Raw genomic sequence first — 15,590 nt, 5'->3', positions numbered from 1 at the left:
CGTAACATATATTAGGAATTGTAAATCGTAACGTACCATACGAAATGGGTGATGGACATTCACAAATTAATACATACCATACGAAATGTAACATATCATACTAAAAGGAGCATCTCAGATTTACGTACAGAATAATACGAAATGCTCTGAGCCCAGGTTGATCCACTGAACGGAGGCTCAGTTCAAGAACAAGCAAAGGTATAACCCCTGGCTTGTCATGTGAAATTAAAAGCTGGGCTGTACAACATGCAAAAATGTAGAGAGCTTGGGTCTAGAAACGACTGGATGGATTAAACTAGCAAAAGATTGGGTGGAATGTACACTAATGTCCTCTGCCTGTGACGTAAAAAAAAAAAAAAAAGCCCTTTGAAAAGTTTTTTAACATGCCCGAACCAAGGAGCATTTAGTGGAAGCAAGCATTGTAGACGAGGCTAAAGAGGACACCCACGTTATCGTTAACACTCAAAATGAAAAAAAATAATAGGTACTACAGACAGATTCTTCTGAACAGCCTTACAAGGAGACTAAACGTCACAGATACTCATGGCTTTGAGCAAGACATTTACTAACATGGAAAGTCATTGTGGGAGGTTTTGAGGCAGGAACATATTTTCCTTAATCTGAATATGCATTTACATTTATGTCATTTAGCAGACGCTCTTATCCAGAGCGACTTACAAATTGGTGCATTCACCTTATGATATCCAGTGGAACAACCACTTTACAAAGTACATCTATATCTTTTTTTTGGGGGGGGGGGGATATGCGCTTCATGTTATAGGCAGTGGGCCTATATATTATCATGTGCTCTGCTGTAGCCAACATAAAATAAGAAAAATCTTAAGTTATACTCTGATATTGTGATGTGTGTTCTACTGTTAGTCTTAAATTATATGAAATACGGTTATTGTAAACTGAGTATGTGTGCATATGGCAGGAGACCTGCAGTGACTTAAAAAAAAAAAATTGCTGTACATTTGTCTTGAAAATTAGGCTAAAAGAAATCCGGACTTGTGTAAACCCCACAGCTATATTCGAGGGCATATAGTCTGGCCCCTCTCTCGCTGAGTGTTCCGGGACCTCCCGATTTTAACAAATTAAGCACTGCATACTGTACACATCGTTTAAAGTGCCATAAGGCAGAGTTTTTCACATATAGGCTATATTTTAATTATTTATTTAACTAAGCAAGTCAGTTAAGAACAAATTCTTATTTACAATGACGGCCTACCAAAAGGCAAAAGGCTTCCTACGGGGGCTGGGATTAAATAAAATATAAATATAGGCCAAAACACACATCACGACAAGAGACAACACAACACTACATAAAGAGAGAACTAAGACAACAACATAGCAAGGCAGCAACATATGACAACACAGCATGGTAGCAACACAACATGTTAGCAGCACATAAACTTATCTATATATGATAATGGCTTGTAAATAATTAAATGTCTTATAAATGGGAGTAACAGGGATTCTCACAACTCATGAGGATTATTAGGAGAGAATTGACCAGCTTTATACTAAAATGTATTTAAATATGAATTTCCAAAGCAAACATTAGATATATACAGCTAATGTAACAATCAGCCTCACCTCAATATGATTTTATTACATATGATTGTCCTGCTTTCATTTCTATAGGAAATAAATATAAAAGTTGAGTAATTTTAATAAAGAACATTTTATTTTGTACTATTTTTGATCTATTTTGCTGATAAGCTACACTGAAGGGCTAGTCCTATGCCGATCCCTTTTATGTTTGACAAATTCTATAGTATGACGTCCTTCTCTGCTTACAATGACCACACCATACAAGGCATCCACACATACTGGTACTCAGTATGCTTAGTAGGCTTTGGAAGTATATGCGATCAGACTTTGCTTTCCAAACCTATTTTTGAAAATAAATTGTGTACCAGTAATGCCTAGTTGCGCCTGCGCAGGTCATATGTGTGGCGCAGCAGTCAAAGGCACTGCACCTCAGTGGTAGAGGCGTCACTACAGACCTTGGTTCGATTCCATGCTGTATCACAACCGGCCGTGATTGGGAGTCCCATAGGGTGGCGCACAATTGGCCCATCGTCCGGGTTAGGTTTCGGCCAGGGTAGGCGTTATTGTAAATAAGAATTTCTTCTTAACTGATTTGCCTAGTTAAATACATTAAACATATATATATATATGTAACAATCAACCGTGGTTTCAGACGAGGGAGCTAGGATTCGCATTACAGTGGGTACACTCGGTTTACTCCGGTGCAGCAGCCACATATATGCTCCGTATTGAAACACGTGAGCAGTCAAACCATATCATGAAAATAATATATTTCTTACAAACCATTTTACCGCATACTTATGACGTTATTCAGTGGTTACTTGTAGCTGTTTTTGCGATGGTGGGCACACTGTAAATTGCATGTAATGTAATCCACATTCCTAGACATCAAACTAGCGCTGGAGTCAGAGTAGTTTTATCGAGTGCACTCTCAGAATTTGTGATGAGGCGGGAAATGGCGTCCAAAGAGCCCGTCGATGGTCTGTGGTTCTGAACACAGCTGGCAGCGTTAACGACGGCCAGACTTCTCTCTCTCTCGGTGGCCGCCCTGTTGCGGCTACCAGTGTGGACAGGCAAGCGGCAAGTTTGGTTACGAATTTATTGGACCGTCGGTAAGTAACGTTCATTGTTTATGGCTGTGTCAACATGTCTTTGATTCAAACGATTGCCATATCACCAGTGAGCACCTAGCTTGCCAGCTTGGTGTAGCTAAATGCTACCAGCTAACGTGACTAGCTAACTATATCTAGCGACGTGTTTTGCAATTCTAGTCATTTGTTTCATTTAATCTAATATTAAACTGTTGCCCGATGTTATGCATGTTGTTTGGTTGGCAATCGTGAAATCAAAATGGCTAGCTAGCCTGCTAATCTTAAGTGGATAGCTTTAGCTAACTCTAACGTTAGCTAGTTCGCGAGCCAGACAACTATGCCGTTACTTTTATCGTTAGTCCCGATTTCGTTGGCTAACTAGCCATCTTACTATGTGAATACCGGTATATCGTTTTAGAATGACCGTAATAAAATAATTGGGTCGCTAACAGTTAAGGTTAGCTAGCTAACACTGGTTACATAACAGTTAACTAGCTAATGCAATGTTCATGCCTGTCACTCGCTGTTCACGGGCTTGCACTTACAGTTTTGCTAACTAGATACTAGCTAACAAATTACTAATGTTTGGAGCCATATATAGGTGACTTTGGTCAAGTCTCATATTTGGTTTAAAGTCCTATATGACTTGGCTTGTGAAAGGGAATTCTCGTCGTTTTCTAACTAGTTACCTAGGCCTCATACAAGCAGCTAGTTAAGTTTGGCAACAACTTCAGCTAGAAGGAGAGAAAAAAGCTTGCAGAATGAACACCGCCCACTTTTCTGGTAGTGTTCATAAAATAACTACTGTAGCATAGTACTGTAGCATAGATCATCCCACTGTGGATATGTTATTGTGAATTTAAATCTGTATTCTGAAATATTTATAAATTAAAATTACAATAACGGTTAATTATAATTCTCAATACTCTTTTATTTTTTTATATTTTTTTTTAGATATAATCGATTTTGGGAATACAGATGTCAAGAATATGCCAAACATCCTAACAAAGTAAAATAAACACATTGTTAGGGCTATAATAAATAAACGTGTTGTGGCAGTGTTAAAGCTCTGACTTGGCTACATGTCACCTCACTGGTTTCCCGTGTTTTCTTTGTTGTAGTTGTAATATATATTGCCCTGTCTGCTTGCTGTGCTGCCACACCAGTCTTCCATGTAACGTGTAGGATGATGAGGTTGAGAGTGCGGAAAGCTTCTCAGCAGCCCAGCACTAAACCTGGTCCCAAATCCAGCCCCGGCCGTCCAGCCTCAGCCCCACGCCCAGCCCAGGCCAAGAGGAAACACTGTGAGGTGGAGACCACTGCCGCGACCAGGAGAGGCCCCAGAATGCAGAAGAATGAGACAGGCCTGTTTTCCACCATCAAGAAGTTCATCAGGGGAAATGCTGTCAAGGTGTGTTTGTGTGAACTGTTTGCAAATGCTCACATTTGGGGCAGCAGGTAGTCTAGTGGTTAGAGTGTAGAGGTGACAGGTAGCCTAGTGGTTAGAGTGTAGAGGTGGCAGGTAGCCTAGTGGTTAGAGTGTAGAGGTGGCAGGTAGCCTAGTGGTTAGAGTGTAGAGGTGTTCCCCGGTAGGCCCTCATTGTAAATAAGAATTTGATAACCTCTTGAGCATCTGATCCCGTTTGCGGGATCAAAATCCAGCGAAAAATCATATCGCCAATTAGCATTAAAAAATTATCATAATTTTTTACAAAAATAAAAAATATTTTTTTTTTTTTTTTATAGATACACCTCTCCTGAATCGACCCACGTCGTCCGATTTCAAAAAGGTTTTACAGGAAAAGCAAATCATTAGATTATATTAGATGAGTCCATCGTAAAAAGCAGCTTCATAGCCATTTTCCGACCAACCACTTCCATCACATATTATCAATAAACAGCTAAATGTAGCACTAACCTTTTACAAACTTCATCAGATGGCACCCCTAGGACATCATGTTATACAATGCATGCATTCTTTTGTTCAATAAAGGTCATATTTATATATAAAAACAGCATTTTACATCTCTGTCTGACGTTGACTACCTAATTTCCCCTCAAAAGCGTCCCGGTAAACAATGCTACGTTTCAATAAATTGCTATACTATAACGATTTTTTAAATGTATATTGTCAATCTAACATTTATAGATGAATATCTCTTGAGAACACCCGTCATACCAGATTTTAAATTAACTTTACTGGGTAATCACACTTTGCGATAAAAGGAGATGCGATACTCAGAAAATCAGCTAATATACAGTGCTCGGCGCCATCTTGGACGCAACAGTATGAACCATCTCATCTTCAATAATATTGTCAATAATCGCCTACCTTTAGTTGTCTTCATCAGAAAGCATCCCAGGTCCACAACAGATGTATTTTCGGTCAAAAAGGCCATACTTCACGTTCCATTAGCCTGATGTTGGTAGCGCGTCCTATGGCTCTCTCCAAACGCAGCTCTGCACTTCATACTGAAAGTAATCCTCGCGCATGTAGGTTCGTTCAAACATGTCAAACGTTGTATAAAATAAATGTTCAGGGCCTCTAACACCAAGAGAGCCAATAAGATTCGAGGGGGATGATTTCATTGCCTTTAAAACCGTTTCCAAAGGTGGGGGCAGACATGGCCGCCGGCGTCATAATGGTGATGGCCCATCCCCTGTGACCAATTTCAAACTCCTGTCATTCACTGAGTTTTGACTCTATAAGGCTCAAACCACTGTGAAAGGACTGGCGACATCTAGTGGAAGCAATAGGAAGTGCCAAAATATTCCTAAACCCCTGTGTTTTTCAATGGGATAGGTTTCAACTCAATACAACACATCAGGTATCCACTTCCTGTCAGAAAATGTCTCAGGGTTTTGCCTGCCAAATGAGTTCTGTTATACTCACAGACACCATTCAAACAGTTTTAGAAACTTTAGAGTGTTTTCTATCCATATATAATAAGTATATGCATGCCCTATCTTCTGAGTTTGATTAGTAGGCCGTTGAAAATGGGAACGATTTTTTTTCAAAATGCGCTGTGGCGCCCCCTATCCTAGGGTATCCTCAAGAGGTTAACTGACTTGCCTAGTTAAATAAAGGTTAAATATAAAATAAATTGCAGCACATCCCATTCATGGGATGGATATTAGCGTTTTAACACGCTTCGTGTTCAAATAATCCAATTGACTTTGTTGAGCTTCACAATCAATTTGAGATACTTTCAAATGATTTGGACATGATGCTGGAAAAATACTAATATCGGTCCCATGACTTGAATGGGATTTGTACATCAAATGCTAAAGATTCTGACAGATGGGTGTGTCTTGGTGGTGGCAAGGACACACCCACATCAAACCACACCCCCAAGCCAAGTCACATTTGGCTTCTGTCATGGCTGCCATTTCTTGAGGAGCAAGCCCCCCCCCAAAAAGAGGCCAAAATCTGCTGGTGCAATTCACCTTTTTATAGTTTGAATGGCGTTTTGATCTTAAACGGTTGAAGAGGAGTAGCATCCTAAATAAAAGCTACGAGTCAGAAGGGTGCCATATTGAATGTTGCTTTCAGCAAGTCGTGACACTAACTACTAGTCCCTCCTACTCTGCTTCCTTTATGTCAGATGGAGCATGACATCCCAGCTAAGAGGAGTCGTATTGATTGTAAAGTGGACAGCAGCAACCTGATCACGTCTTCTCCTCATCCTCCTAACAAAGCTATCCCCGGGGGCTGCAGGAGAAGGGCTAACAAACCTGGTGAGTCAAGACATTCCTCTGGCATAATTAAGCAATAAGGCACGAGGGGGGGAGGTATATGGCCAATATACCACGGCTAAGGGCTGTTCTTATGCACAACGCATCGCAGAGTGCCTGGACACAGCCCTTAGCCGTTGTATTTTGGCCATATACCACAAACCCCCAAGGTGCCTTATTGCTATGATAAACTGGTTACCAACGTAATTAGAGCAGTAAAAATACATGTTGTCACATCCGTGGTATACGGTCTGATATACTACGGCTGTCAGCCAATCAGCATCCAGGGCTGGAACCACCCAGTTTGTAATCTGTATTAATAATGGAGTCGTTCATAGCGCTAAATGACAAACTGTTGTCACGACGCCATCTTTGTGAACATCTGCTTTTGGAAATGTTGCAATGAGTCAATTGGTCATTAATGTTCATGACATCGAAATGTCCTGTTTTGCTATAATTGTGTGGATGTTGTCATATCCAGTGGAAGAGTTCGGGCTGTCGACCACGTGGATAACACTTCCCCTCCGCTATAAGGAGGCGGTGATCATTCTCAGGAAATCGGAAGTATCTTGCATTGCCATAAGCAGGTGGATTTTGAAGGTTTCATTGGAAATAGTCAAGTTCTCTTGTTTTCCCCTCAGATCCAATGACGTTGAACAGTAAGCCCCTGAAGCCCAATGGAAAACTGGAAGTCCCCGTGGAGGTAGCCATCAGCCCTCCTCGCACTACTCTCCTGGGGACCATCTTCTCACCAGTCTTCAACTTCTTCTCACCTGCAACCAAGACGGGTAACAGAATCTGCCTCAAGTCTCATCATTGTGTCTTGTGTTTTTTTGTTTTTTTTTCAACCAGGAGGACCAGTCTAAGAATGTGACCGGTTACAGATTAAACCTATTATTGGACTGAAACACATTTACTCAATGGAGTTTCTCCAACGTGATTTACTAGTCCATGACTTGGCGTAATCTGTCTGGGATACCAGCCCCGTGGTTTTGTTTTTTAACGTTTTTTTTACCGGTCCTAAAGGAATTCTCTTATACCTCCCTCTTCTCCACGTCACTCTGTGTATTCCCCTCGTCCAGACAGAGGTTTTAAATGTAAAACATCTGTGGGTTGCACTTTTTTTTCCTTTTTTTTTTTTCTTCATCCATGCTCACTCTTCTCTCGTCATTGCCTTATTCCTCTCTGTTCGGAGTTAACGAGAGAATATGCAAAGAATCACAGAAAATACTTTTTGAGATTAACCCTGTGTCTCCCCGATCCAGCCACTCTTGGGTCTGACTCACCTGGGCAGGTGCTGGAGGCTGAGGAGATTGTGAAGCAGCTGGAGGTGGAGGAAATGTCCACCAGTACCCCCACATCTACAGAAGGCATCGTCCTGTCTCCTGTTGCCCCAGCTCCAGTACCACCACCGGCTCCCCTGGCTACACCAGAACCACCTGTCGAGGAAGGGGAGATGGTTACAGAAACAGATATGCCCCCTCTAACAGGTAACCATGGTGATATGCCCCCTTCTAACAGGTCACCACGGGGGATATGCCCCCTTCTAACAGGTCACCACGGGGGGATATGCCCCCTTCTAACAGGTCACCACGGGGGGATATGCCCCCTTCTAACAGGTCACCACGGGGGGATATGCCCCCTTCTAACAGGTCACCACGGGGATATATGCCCCCTTCTAACAGGTCACCACGGGGGGATATGCCCCCTTCTAACAGGTCACCACGGGGATATATGCCCCCTTCTAACAGGTCACCACGGGGGGATATGCCCCCTTCTAACAGGTCACCACGGGGATATATGCCCCCTTCTAACAGGTCACCACGGGGGGATATGCCCCCTTCTAACAGGTCACCACGGGGGGATATGCCCCCTTCTAACAGGTCACCACGGGGGGATATGCCCCCTTCTAACAGGTCACCACGGGGGGATATGCCCCCTTCTAACAGGTCACCACGGGGATATATGCCCCCTTCTAACAGGTCACCACGGGGGGATATGCCCCCTTCTAACAGGTCACCACGGGGATATATGCCCCCTTCTAACAGGTCACCACGGGGATATATGCCCCCTTCTAACAGGTCACCACGGGGATATATGCCCCCTTCTAACAGGTCACCACGGGGATATATGCCCCCTTCTAACAGGTCACCACGGGGGGATATGCCCCCTTCTAACAGGTCACCACGGGGGGATATGCCCCCTTCTAACAGGTCACCACGGGGGGATATGCCCCCTTCTAACAGGTCACCACGGGGGGGATATGCCCCCTTCTAACAGGTCACCACGGGGGGATATGCCCCCTTCTAACAGGTTAAAACCCAGTGATTAGTGATCTGGAATATTCAGTGGAATTTTTACTTGCTGTGTTTGCTATGTTGAAATACCTGGGGAGAAAAGTAAATGCAAATAAATAAAACCTGTGGATTTCTGCTCCATTTAAATATGATGTCATCCAGCTCCGGGATGCACCCCAGTCAGCTGTTACTCCCACGCTCCTCCCACGGCCCCTGCAGACGGCACCTACGAGGAGGACTGGGAAGTCTTTGATCCGTGAGTACCTCTTAGTTTATTTAGCAACCTTACCAAACAAACAAACGTTTTAAATGCCTCTCTCTTTAAATGTCTGTAGAATAATAAGTAGTAGAAATAGGTCGCCCATCTGTGTGTCGTCATCACCATCTAACAAACTGAAGAAAAGTATTGTGTGTAAAGGTTTTTCTTTACTTGGACCAACGAAAATCTTCTGTGCCTGCTCTGTTTTCAGGTACTTCTTCATCAAGCATGTGCCTCCGTTGACTGAGGAGCAGATAGCCAGGAAACCAGCACTGCCTCTCAAAACACGCAGCACACCAGAGTTCTCCCTGGTCCTAGATTTAGTGAGTAGCACATTTTTGTATTTGAGTCATTAGCAGAAGCTCATGTCTAGCCTGGGTGCCGGTCTGTTTCTGCTCTCTTTAATATAGCCTGGGTGCCGGTCTGTTTCTGGTCTCTTTAATATAGCCTGGGTGCCGGTCTGTTTCTGGTCTCTTTAATATAGCCTGGGTGCCGGTCTGTTTCTGCTCTCTTTAATATAGCCTGGGTGCCGGTCTGTTTCTGCTCTCTTTAATATAGCCTGGGTGCCGGTCTGTTTCTGCTCTCTTTAATATAGCCTGGGTGCCGGTCTGTTTCTGCTCTCTTTAATATAGCCTGGGTGCCGGTCTGTTTCTGCTCTCTTTAATATAGCCTGGGTGCCGGTCTGTTTCTGCTCTCTTTAATATAGCCTGGGTGCCGGTCTGTTTCTGCTCTCTTTAATATACCCTGGGTGCCGTTCTGTTTCTGCTCTCTTTAATATAGCCTGGGTGCCAGACTACCACAGTTGCTGTCCCATCGGAGCGGTGCGATTGGTTTCTCAAAATTCTGGGGCTTAGCAAAGGTTAAATTGGGCTTGACAATTGGAGTAGGCAGAAGAAACACAAACCAATCTGCGACTAGGCTAGCTCTCATCTACAGCGTCTTACAATCGGTGCATTCAACTAAAGAAGGTTGAACAGCCACTAACCAGAAGATGTACTGTTTGTCTTCATCAGGACGAGACGTTGGTGCACTGTAGTCTGAATGAGTTGGAGGACGCAGCCCTGACCTTCCCTGTCCTGTTCCAAGATGTAATCTACCAGGTACAGGCTGTGATACTATAGAAATCCACAGGTGTTAAGTGATTGTCAAGGGCTCTTTCTCAATTCTTCTTTCCTTGATTCTTTCCTTGTGTCCTCTCTCTCTCTCTCTCTCTCCTCGCTTTATTCTCAAACCACATTGTAAGAGAATATCCACGGTCTTTTTTCCCATGGATTACTTCTATGCGTTTTGAGAAGGAGGCGAGGAGAGGGGGGACATGAGGAATCAAGGTAAGACAAATTGAGAAAAAGCATTAGGTTTTATGTGATTTTGTCATGTTAAAATGGCCAGCTTCAGTCATCTGCTTCTAGTCAGGCAGCTTAGTATCCCATTCAGGGGACCCCCACTTTTGTTAGTGTCTTATTGGTCAAGGTCAGCCAATTACTTATCAGCAATTCTCGTTCGGCCTAGATTACCTGGACTTCAGTTAGTGTTGGACCCTGGGAACACCGTATGGTCTGAAACGTCCCCATCCTGATGAGAACTACCAGCGTTTCCCTCCGTGGACTAAATCCATGTCGGTCTGATGTTTAAGTGTACGTGCATACGGACATGTTGGGTCCCTCTTTCACTTGTTTCTTCGCTTGGATGGTCCCCCCATGCAGGGGTACTTGTCGGTGTCTTCAACATCAAATGACATAAGTGACCTGAGAACCAGAACACTCCGCTGGGAAGAGGTTCCCGAACACTCCGCTGTTCCGCTGGGAAGAGGTTCCCGAACACTCCGCTGTTCCGCTGGGAAGAGGTTCCCGAACACTCCGCTGTTCCGCTGGGGAGGGGTTCCCGAACACTCCGCTGTTCCGCTGGGGAGGGGTTCCCGAACACTCTGCTGTTCCGCTGGGGAGAGGTTCCCGAACACTCCGCTGTTCCGCTGGGGAGGGGTTCCCGAACACTCCGCTGTTCCGCTGGGGAGGGGTTCCCGAACACTCCGCTGTTCCGCTGGGGAGGGGTTCCCGAACACTCCGCTGTTCCGCTGGGGAGGGGTTCCCGAACACTCCGCTGTTCCGCTGGGAAGAGGTTCCCGAACACTCCGCTGTTCCGCTGGGGAGGGGTTCCCGAACACTCCGCTGTTCCGCTGGGGAGGGGTTCTGGACTAGGATCACTTGGCATGATTCATCTCCAGCTCTGTTCCAGCCAAGCGCAACAATTTGACCCGTAGTTAATGTCAGGTCTCACTGGACATGATTGTCAGTTATCTGAACCATGAGTGGTCAGATGTATGTGGCTATCTTCCATTAAACCCCCCCTTAACCTGGACATCCGCCTCATCCTTGTTCTGACCGGACATTCTGTAGTGGTTGCTACTGGCAACTGAGATTTCTTATTACATTGATGGTCCGTTGATTTTCTATAACCTACCCCTATTTTTCATCATGCAAAATATATCTTTCACTGAACAGGGAACGCTCTTGACATATGGTTTCCATATGATTCTGTCTTCTCTGCAGGTGTATGTGCGGTTGAGGCCGTTCTTCAGAGAGTTCCTGGAGCGCATGTCTCAAATTTACGAGGTGAGGTCCTACGTGTTTAATACATAGACATCAGACCACTGTAGACTAGAGTGAATATTCATTCCTGTCTTGTTCTGTCAATTCCCCCCCCACCTGTACTATCCTGATCCCACAACAGTTCTATAACCCCGGAACTGTCCTGTCCCTTCTCCATATAAATCACTGCCGTCCCGTGCTCAATTTTGCGTGCAAAAGTATGTAGGCTATTCAATCAAATTTATGTATAAAGCCCTTTTTATATCAGCCGATGTCACAAAGTGCTATACAGTACAACAACAAAAAAATGCATGAAATGTATGCATTCCCTACTGTAAGTCGCTCTGGATAAGAGCGTCTGCTAAATGACTAAAATGTAAATGTAAACCCAGCCTAAAACCCCAAACAGCAAGCAATGCCTGTGGCTGCAAGAATATCAAGGGTGTGCAAAGCTGTCATCAAGGCAAAGGGTGGCTACTTTGAACAATCTCAAATATAAAATATATTTTGATTTAACACGTTCTTGGTCACTACATGATTCCATGTGTGTTATTTCATAGTTTTCATGTTTTGTTTGTTTGTTCTACAATGTAAAAAAATAAAGAAAAACCCCTGTCTGTCCTGTCTATGACATGACACTGTATTTCCACCCCTATTACTGCACTGCCCATTCTTGTGGACTGTTGATCCTGTCCCGAACTTGATTCCCGCGCGTCCCGTTCTCGTGTAATCCTCTACTGTAGACTTCACTGGGACAGACAATCAAACGGAACGGAAATATATATCTTTTAAAATTATTCTTATGGGTTTCTTGTCGTTCACAGATCATTCTGTTCACTGCCTCTAAGAAGGTGTATGCAGACAAGTTACTGAACATCCTGGACCCCAAGAAACAGTTGGTCAGGTCAGTTAAATAAAAAGTTATTGCTTTTGAACGATTACAACTAACCAGTGTTGAGTTGCACCATGATCTGTATCCCAAATGGCACAATATTCCCCAAAGTAGTGCACCTACGTAGGGATTAGGGTGTGTGTATAAAGCTTGTGCTAATGTCCTAACACCCACCACTACACTTGACTAATCATTTGGTTATTTTTCTACCTCTCCTACAGGCATCGGTTGTTTCGTGAGCACTGTGTGTGTGTTCAAGGAAACTACATCAAGGACCTAAACATTCTTGGAAGAGATCTGTCAAAAACCATAATAATCGACAATTCACCTCAAGCCTTCGCCTATCAGGTAAGCCTTCATACCTTTCACAGTACAGCTACTCATTCTATCCCGCAGGAATCGCATACTTAAATTATATGCACTCAATATACAAAGTATTTTGGATAAAAGTGACGACAAAGTAGCATATATTCATATACTATTCAAAACGTCATGGTTCTTCATCGCAGCTTTCCAATGGGATTCCCATCGAGAGCTGGTTCATGGACAGGAATGATAACGAGCTCCTCAAGCTGGTTCCTTTCCTGGAGAAGCTAGTGGAGATGGTATGTACTCATTCTGGAGAAGCTAGTGGAGATGTTATGTACTCATTCTGGAGAAGCTAGTGGAGATGGTATGTACTCATTCTGGAGAAGCTAGTGGAGATGTTATGTACTCATTCTGGAGAAGCTAGTGGAGATGGTATGTACTCATTCTGGAGAAGCTAGTGGAGATGGTATGTACTCATTCTGGAGAAGCTAGTGGAGATGGTATGTACTCATTCTGGAGAAGCTAGTGGAGATGGTATGTACTCATTCTGGAGAAGCTAGTGGAGATGGTATGTACTCATTCTGGAGAAGCTAGTGGAGATGGTATGTACTCATTCTGGAGAAGCTAGTGGAGATGGTATGTTGTTGGATGTGCATCCAACTCAAGCGACTTCCTTATGTACTCAATCAAACATTTGAGAAAAAAAAAAAAAGTAAAATGTAAATTTGCCCTTGTACCTGTAAGATTGTCTGTATACGGCTTGCATAAACAGACCCGTTTCTGTTCTTTCTCTTCCTCCACGAAAGTCACTTCAGTCATTTCTCTTGGTGTACTATTTTATGCAACCTCTGTTCTTACTCTCCCACAGAATGAGGACGTAAGGCCTTACGTCAGAGACCGGTTTCGTCTTCACGATCTCCTTCCTCCAGACTGATTTGTGATTGGTTGACCCAGCAGGCTAACCCATAGAAATATAGAATGTATATTTATATTAGAATGTTCGTTCTAATTCTATGGACTAGCCCTGCAGTACATGGAGAGGGATGCCTTCCTTTCAACACAGCGGAGATGAGGAGAATCACGTTTAACTGACTCAAATGAGGATGTTGTTTTATATGGATCTCTGTCTACAACTACGTTTTCATTACCGATTAACATTTTCATGAAAATACCAACAACAAAACGCCATTGCAGAGGATTTTCTTGTTACAGAAAACAACAAAACACCAATCTTTATAATTCCTGAAGCTATGTACAGTTTGAGTATTTGTATATGTTTTGTATTCTCGAACTAAACTGTTATACTCAAACTAAACTGTATCCCCAGACTAGAGCAATCCCCTTGTATTGTAAAAGGCTTCTGCCTAGACGGACGTCTTGTTTATTCTTGAAAGTAGGGCCGTGTTTGTTAGGGCACAAACGTTTTGCAACTAAGGAAAATAAAACGTTTCTGATTGGACAAGTCCAGGCAGAACCTCTCCAATTTGGACCGTTTTCTTCGGTTTGGTGCCTAAATGAACAGGACCGTGGCGACTTTCTGGGAGATATTTCTCATCTGCAGCTACAATTTTGGACTGACTGAACTGAATGTCATGCAGTATTTGAGTGTGAGGACCTGACTGCTCCAGACTCATTTGAACAGGAATGGGCAGTCAAACCTGTATAATATACACACTCGATTACATGTGTATATATGACGGATATATTTTTTTTTTTACTTTTCACTGTGCTTCTGATGTTAGTATGCATTCCTCTTTTAACTGACTGCTTCTTTTACATATTTTTTTTAAACCTTTGGGGGGGGGATAAGTGATTTTTCTGTTGTCTGCCTGCAAATTTTGCATCCCAAAAGGCAACCTATTCCTTATATAGTGCACTGTTTGACCACAGCCCTATGGGACCTATTCCCTATATAGTGCACTATACACTAGAATAGGGTGTAATTTGGTATGCATGCTTATTTCCTAGTCTGCTTTTTAGTCCCATTTTTTTTTAAGTGCAGTTTATGTGGTCTCTAACAATGTGCGGGTTTTAAACTATCTTTTAGGAGGAAATGTTTATGAAATCATCATGATGTGTATAGGTCGTAATGTTAATGTAGTATAAGGTTTCACTTGAAGACCATTCAACAAGCCATAATGATGGCCCAGATATTAATTTAGAAAATGTATATTTGAGATTTCACCACTTTTTTTGTAAAGATCTTTAAAAATACCCTTAAGATGCTCTGTTTTTAGGGTGTGATGAAGAGTTTAAGGAGGAAGGAAGGCTTCGGAGCTCCTGCACTTTTTGTAAAAAAAAAAAAAAAAAATACTTTTAAATCCAGCCCTATGTAAAAATCATTTTTTTTGTACACAAGTTATCACCTCAATTGTTATGTCCGGACTATTTTGAAATCGTAGCACCAGCAAAACGGCTAACATTTTGTTTTATCTTTTAAATCATGTTTTTCAATGCTGTTCTTAGTCTTGTGTGGAATCTCTTATGTACCAGTCTGAAAGTTTGGCCGATAAGACTCTGTTGTCATTGATCATCTTGGACGGTCACTCCTGTTGTACTCGGTGTTACTCAATGGTGTCCTTGATCATAAATACATTTTTATACAATTAATGAAAATGAATGATTTACATTTTGTTTTTATTGAACTGCATCAGTATGAGCCAAGACGCATACATTATTTAGCAAGAGACTCTTATCCGGAGCAACTTAGTCTCACACACACACACACCTAAAAATACGAAATGATGTGGACACCCCTACAAATGAGTGGGATTTGACTATTTCAGCCACACCCGTTGCTGACAGGTGTATACAATTGAGCACACACCCATGCAATCTCCATAGACAAACATTGGCAGTAGAATG

General features: G+C 42.9%; 1 protein-coding gene across 4 annotated transcripts; it reads left to right on the top strand.

The window, feature by feature from the left end:
* The first annotated feature begins 2,067 nt into the window (after nt 1–2,067).
* Nucleotides 2,068–15,341, top strand: LOC106584720 (CTD small phosphatase-like protein 2-A). 4 transcript variants are annotated; one of them, XM_082968162.1, is made up of 13 exons: nt 2,068–2,669; nt 3,834–4,059; nt 6,254–6,386; nt 7,025–7,171; nt 7,649–7,873; nt 8,843–8,936; nt 9,151–9,262; nt 9,953–10,039; nt 11,486–11,548; nt 12,349–12,428; nt 12,638–12,764; nt 12,926–13,021; nt 13,594–15,341. In XM_082968162.1, exons 2-13 carry the CDS (start codon nt 3,835–3,837, stop codon nt 13,657–13,659), a joined length of 1,455 nt encoding a protein of 484 aa, XP_082824288.1. In that variant the 5' UTR covers nt 2,068–2,669; nt 3,834; the 3' UTR covers nt 13,660–15,341. The 4 variants fall into 4 exon arrangements, with proteins under 4 accessions (XP_082824288.1, XP_082824287.1, XP_082824289.1 ...); XM_082968161.1 differs by having other exon boundaries at nt 2,069–2,669; nt 3,770–4,059; XM_082968163.1 differs by having other exon boundaries at nt 2,073–2,669; nt 3,900–4,059.
* Nucleotides 15,342–15,590: the final 249 nt, after the last annotated feature.

This window comes from Salmo salar, chromosome 23 (assembly GCF_965601325.2).
Source record: "Salmo salar chromosome 23, fSalSal1, whole genome shotgun sequence".
Lineage (NCBI taxonomy): Eukaryota > Metazoa > Chordata > Actinopteri > Salmoniformes > Salmonidae > Salmo > Salmo salar.
The sequence above is the reverse complement of the archived record's forward strand: the minus strand, read 5'-3'. Positions and strand labels throughout refer to the sequence as shown.

What these genes read in the sequence shown, in the direction of transcription:
- LOC106584720 (XM_082968162.1), top strand. Translation starts at nt 3,835, where the DNA reads ATGATGAGGTTGAGAGTGCGGAAAGCTTCTCAGCAGCCCAGCACTAAA. An exon ending in TCAGGGGAAATGCTGTCAAG is followed by an intron (nt 4,060 to 6,253) that starts GTGTGTTTGTGT and finishes CCTTTATGTCAG; the next exon opens with ATGGAGCATGACATCCCAGC. An exon ending in GCATGTCTCAAATTTACGAG is followed by an intron (nt 11,549 to 12,348) that starts GTGAGGTCCTAC and finishes TGTCGTTCACAG; the next exon opens with ATCATTCTGTTCACTGCCTC.